This window comes from Corapipo altera, unplaced genomic scaffold, assembly GCF_003945725.1.
Source record: "Corapipo altera isolate COAL_440 unplaced genomic scaffold, ASM394572v1 288, whole genome shotgun sequence".
Taxonomy (NCBI): Eukaryota; Metazoa; Chordata; class Aves; order Passeriformes; family Pipridae; genus Corapipo; species Corapipo altera.
In genome coordinates this window covers 149,195-155,378 of record NW_020885071.1, presented here as the reverse complement: position 1 = coordinate 155,378, position 6,184 = coordinate 149,195, and the positions used below count along the sequence as shown (strand labels likewise).

Sequence of the window (6,184 nt, the reverse complement as noted above, 5' to 3'; positions counted from 1 at the left end):
ACATTCCCTTCCCAGCCCTGCATCCTCCTGCCCCACACACACCACAAACCCTCCTCAGCTCCCAAACATTCCCTTCCCAGCCCTGCATCCTCCTGCCCCACACACACACACCACAAACCCTCTGTTCTCCCAAACATTCCCTTCCCAGCCCTGCATCCTCCTGCTCCCCACACACACCACAAACCCTCTGTTCTCCCAAACATTCCCTTCCCAGCCCTGCATCCTCCTGCTCCCCACACACACCACAAACCCTCTGTTCTCCCAAACATTCCCTTCCCAGCCCTGCATCCTCCTGCTCCACACACACACCACAAACCCTCTGTTCTCCCAAACATTCCCTTCCCAGCCCTGCATCCTCCTGCTCCCCACACACACCACAAACCCCCCCCCCCGTGCAGCTCTGACAGAAACACCTCCCACAAGCAGCAGCTTTTGCAAACAAAACTGGGTTTTCCAGCCACATTTCCATGGATGTTGGCTGGGATTTTCCTCTGGGAGGGGCACAGGATTTCCTCAAACACACAGACACCTCCTCAGTATTTTGTAAGACTCTTCTAATAAGGCAGTGGATGCAATTCACCATCTGCAGTCTGGTTTTAGCAGCACTGTGGGACATTTCCACCAGTCCCCCCCAGTTCTGTAACTACCAGCATCCCAAATTTTCCAGCTCAATCCTTGCTAACAGTGATAAAATTAGGAACAGCTTGTTAAGGGATTTCAAGGTGGAGATTGGTCAAAGTTTGGGCTCGGTGATCCTGGAGGTCTTTTCCAAGCTCAGTGATTCTGTGATTCCATGTTCTCACCAAGCCCAATAAAGCCTTTCCCAGGCCCCAGAATTTCCTGAGGCTGTTTCTCTATTTTTAGGGAATATCTCCTGAAAACACCTGTCAGGATGGGGCCGTGTTTGCTGGTACAACCAGGACAGAAACATCGCCTTGATCATGAGACTGGGAGGATGAGAACCTGAATTATTCATGGAGCCAGGATCCACAGCAGCACTGGAGCAGGGAGATCTGCTCTGTGTCACATCTGCTCTGTCACATCTGCCCTGGGTGAGATCTGCTCCTGTGGCCCTGCAGTGCAGCTCGACCCCATTCTACCAAAACTTCCAGTTTAAAAACCCCCTTCTGAGGTGCTCCCAGGAGTTGTGAAAAAAAAACCCCAACACCAACCCTTTAAAATATATTAAAATATTTAAATTAATTTTTAAATATTTAAATGAATATTTAAATGCAAAGTATTCTGGAACCAGCTGCTGAGGAGGGATTTTTCTGCCTCGAAAACCTCCCCAGAAATCACGACTGTCCAGGCAGGAGTGATGGTCAGCAAACCCCAGGGCAGTTCTGGGCCCTGCTAAACAGCCCTTCCCCAAACAAGTCCTGGGAGGAGTTTGGGAGTGAGCAGGAGCCAGGAACGACTCCCAGGGAGCAGTTCAGATGTGGCCAGACCCTTGGAAGGTGGGAAAGATTCCCATCCCACCCCCTGCCATGGGCAGGGACATCTCCCACCAGCCCAGGGTGCTCCAAACCCCATCCAACCTGGCCTGGGACACTTCCAGGGATCCAGGGGCAGCCACAGCTTCTCTGGGACTCCCCACTCCTCCCAGCCAGGAATTTCTCCATAACACCCAAACCTAACCCCACAATCCAAACCCTTCCCCTGATGCTCTGCTCCCTTTGCCTGAGGAGCTCCCCAGCTCCCTTGAACACTCCTGGAAGTCGCTCAGGTTGGGTCCCCACGTGCTCTGAGGCTCATCAGCCCTGACAGGAGGAGGTCACAGCACACACTTGACAGCACCCAGCACTTTCTGTCCAATGTTCTCCCTCCTGAGCAAATTCCATGCACTATTTAAGGGGAAAAATTCTCTTCCTGCCATTTTACTGGATGAACTCTCATCCCCCAAGTGCTCAGAAACCACCACCAAGGAGGTGGAAATGAAGGAAGAGCTTCTTTTGTGCAGTGTGTATTATATAACCAAGCTCATAACCCAGGCCCTTTATTTATTATTCAAATCTAAATAACCATCTCCTGCTGCCTCCCCCCTCTCCTGGGTGCCTGAGGGGGCAGGTGCAGGATCAATAAGTCTGTGCCACAGGAGGCACCAAGGCAGGCCAAGGAAAGGAAAGGCAAAGCTATTGAAGAACTGTGAGAGCTGATAATGATAACGAAAAATAAAACTCACAGCAGAGAGCAGAGAGAGGGGGGGAGGGTGGAATCGCCCTTTCCCACAGAATTAACAAACCAGGGGCACAAACAGGCTTCATCCTGCTGGAATTCCACTCCATCCCAGGGGCTGCCGCTCCAGAGGGAGGCTGGAGAGCTTCAGGGACGCTCCAGGGAAAGAGGCACAGGAACAGCCAAAGGCTGGAAAACGTTCTTTTCACCGAGAGAGAGTCGTAATCCCAAACCTCCTCTTTAACAGCCAATTATGTGGTGGTTTGATGGCAGCTTGCACATAAATCTGATTTATTTCTAATAAAACCAAACCGCAGCGAACGAGCGGAGACAGAGCGAGATCCAGGGAGCAGGAGCTGCAGGGAGGGAGGGGCAGGAGAGCCCCAGAACAGCTCCCATGGCTCTTTAACTGGAAACCTCAAAGCTTTTCAGGCAATACCTGATTATTTTTTTTTTTTGTTGGTATTTTCTGCTTTGCACAGGAAGCAATTCAGAGAAACCTCCCGACCTCTGTTGTATTTGTGGCTGAGGTCAAACATCTGTGGTGAGTCACTCCACGGGCTGGGAACTGGGATGTGATTGTAGGAACATCTGTGCAGATGCTTCGAGTTCTTCTGCCCCAAAATCACGAGGGGAAAACTTCCAAGCAGGAAAGGTTTTGGAAACCTTTGTTTGTGATATACACGTGGGATTTTTCACAGTGACTAAAGGCAAGTCTGTGACACGAGAGGATCCATCAGACACAAATGTAAGGATGGAGAGTGTCCAGAGAAGGGAACTCCATGAAAAAGTGGGAATCTGTTGCCTGTTAAATAAAAAGAGTCTGTTTGAAGTCCAAGGGCACGTCCAGCAAGGGAGAGCTCCGAGCTGCTGGTGCTTCACTCAGCTTCTTTTTGGAGCAAGGAACAAAAAAAGAATCAAAGCAAAATAGGGCTAACCTGGATTTCCAGGCTGTGCAGCCCAATTAATTATGCAAATGAAATGAAGCTGAGAACAGAAGGTCTGTGGCCATCCCTGGAGGGCAGAGAACAGAGTCCCTGCATCCCTCACCTGCTCCTTCTCCCAGAGGTTCTGGTTCCAGCTGGAGCCAAACCACGACACCACGTTACAGCCCAGTTTAAATGGATATTTATATTATTGCACTGCAGTTAAAATGAGGGGTGCCTGAGGCTTCAGGAGGGCACTGCCCCCTTCCCTGCCCGGCCTCCTGTGCCCTCCCAGGCACAAACAGCTCCTCCCTGGAATGTGCTGCTTCCTGATGGAGCATTTGCAAGGAAAAATTAGGAATTGTTTAAAAATAGCAGCTGACACACCTCCAATGAGAGCCCCAAGGGCAAACACAGCCAGGGGAGTGCTGAGCCAGCAGGATTTTCCCTACAAAACGGGACTGCAAGTGCAGCATCACACAGGATCTCACCATCCCATTCCTGCTGAATCCATAGGGGCAACTTCCAGGAGAAAGCAGGAAGTTTATGTGTCAGATTGACTCCTCCTTTGTTCTCTTTGTTAAACAGGAGAAAACAGCCAATTCCTGGGCTTATCCTGTTCAACAGGGGGGTTATTGGAGGGCTGGGAGTGAGAAACTGCCTCTGCTTCCCTTGGCAATCCCAGAATCCCAGACCCAGTGAGGCTGGAAAACACTTCCAGGATCACAAAGAGCCCCCACCCTGTGCCCCATCCCCACCCTGTCCCCAGCCCAGAGCACTGAGTGCCACAGCCAGGCCTTCCTGGGACACCTCCAGGGCTGGGCACTCCAAACCTCCCTGGGCAGCCCCTGCCAGGGCCTGACCACCCTTTCCAGGGAGAAATTCCTCCTCATGTCCAACTTGGTCCTGCTGCCACAGCAGTCCTGGCACAGCCCAGGGGCCACTGGCCTCCTGCCCACCTGGGCACCCCTGGGCACACCTGGGCACCCCTGGGCACCCCCAGGCTCGTGTTCAGCTCAGTTCTGAGCCGTGTTTTCCACGTGCCTTTTATGGAGCTGCCCCAGCCCCTTTCCCCTGTGCCCGGTGCTGCTCAGGAGCAAACAGCCCAAAGCCAACCCCGACACAAAGGCAGGCAGAGAAAAACCACAAACCAACCTCTAATCCACCAACAATGTGGGTTAAAAACCTCTAATCCAAAAATAGCAGCCTAAATATTTGCCAAAGGGAAACGTTTCAAGCGCGTCTGGATCCGACAATGCCTCGTTCCTGCTGCTGGGATAAGGACCATGTGCCTGGGCAGGGGGCTCAGGGACTGATCTCTGTGCTCTGTCCTCTGCAAAACTGCAAATTGAGGTGATTTCAGCAGCAGGAATGACAAATTTAAATGTTAATCTCACCGGGTTTGTAGTAATTGTAAAAAGAGCTGAAAGTGATTCTGTCCTGACGGTCAGAAATAAATTAAACATAAAGAGAAGTTAAAAAACAATCACAGCCCCGAGAATATACACAGATAATTGGGATTTTACAGATGAGGACTGAGGAAAATAAATCCCTGAGCGCTACAACAACAGCTAGTGAAAATAAATGCAATTTATTGCACAGATTAGAGAGTTTCTGAGCAATTTTACCGTGAAACCTGCACTGTTTTTTTTTTTATGTAACAGCCAATTTCTTTGTGTGCAACAAAGCCAACAAACCCTGCCTCATTCAGCTGCTCCTCCAGCAGGGAAATGGAGCAGCAGCACCTGCCCAGGGACAGCGGCACAGGCAGAGCTGTTCCTGTGCCTCTGCATCCCCCCGCAGCCGAACAGGCACATTATTTACTACACAAAACCAGGCAGTGACCGATTCACAGGATCCTCACGGTGAACGAGGCACCGCGGGGAGATCCCACTTCCCAAGGACTTTGTCGTGCCCTGCTCCGGGATGACTCACGGGAAGGATGGGAAGGGAGCGCTGGGTGTGCTCCCCGCCCCGGGCTGCTCGGGCAGACACCCGCACCCACAACCTGCACCCACACCCGGACCCACACCCACAACCCACACCCACAACCCACACCCACAACCCACACCCACAACCCACACCCGCACCGCGTCCCTCTCCAGGCTGATCCCGCATCCCTCCTCCAGCTGATCCCGCATCCCTCTCCAGGCTGATCCCGCATCCCTCCTCCAGCTGCGCCTGTGTCCCTCTCCGGGTGCCTCCTACGCCCCTCCAGGAGCTGCTCCTGCATCCTCTGAGCCGATCCTGCATCGCTGCCCGAGGTGTTCCTGCATCCTCCGAGCCGATCCTGCACTGCTCCCCGAGCTGCTGCTGTGTCCCCTCTCCCAGCTGATCCCGGATCCCTCCGAGTGGCTCCTACATCCCTCCCGGAGCTGACCCTCCATCCCTCTCCGAGCTGATTCTCCATCTCTCGGAGCTGACCCTACATCCCTCTCGGAGTGACTCTCCCGTCCCTCTCCCGGCCGTTCCCGCATCCCTCTCCCGGACTCAACCCCACATCCCTCCCCGAGCGGTTCCCACCCCTCTCCCGGAATCAACCCCCCATCCCTCCCCGAGCGGTTCCCATCCCTCCCCGAGCGGTTCCCACCCCTCTCCCGGCCGTTCCCAGCCCCCCTCACCCCTCTCCAGGCCGCTCCTCCCCCCGGACCCTCCACCCCAACACCAACCGGGACGAGCCGCGTGCGGAGGGGTCCCCTCAAACCTTCCCGGCGCTCCCGCAGCCCCGGCCCCGAGCTGGGAGCGGGACGGAGCCCGGGATGCGATCCCGGCAGGGACAAAGCCCGCAGACCTGTGAGGAGGTGGCGGTGTGGCCGCGGTGCCATCCCGGCCCGCGCCATCCCCGAGGATGGAGCCGTCTCCAAGGGAACGGGGCAGCTCCACGTGACCCGGCCCCGCATCCCGGGAAGCGCTCCGGGAACTCCGGCTGCTCACCCTCAGGGATGAACCTCCAGCCACCAAGGGGGGGCTTAAAAGCTTTTCCAGTTTTATTTTTATTTTTTTTTGATTTTTTTTTTTTGTTTTCTCTTCATTATATTTTAAGTTTTAATTTTCATTATATCTTAAGTTCTAAATTTTGTTAT

General features: G+C 53.6%; 1 protein-coding gene across 1 annotated transcript in view; it reads right to left on the bottom strand.

Annotated features, from left to right (window-relative positions):
* The window catches only part of LOC113959899 (dystrobrevin beta-like), a 105,227-nt gene that overhangs the window by 79,055 nt on the left and 19,988 nt on the right, over nucleotides 1–6,184 (bottom strand). Inside the window, exon 9 of the mRNA XM_027669190.1 lies at nucleotides 2,183–2,320. Within this exon, the coding sequence (XP_027524991.1) occupies nucleotides 2,183–2,320 (138 nt within the window). The remainder of the gene's footprint in view (nucleotides 1–2,182; nucleotides 2,321–6,184) is intronic.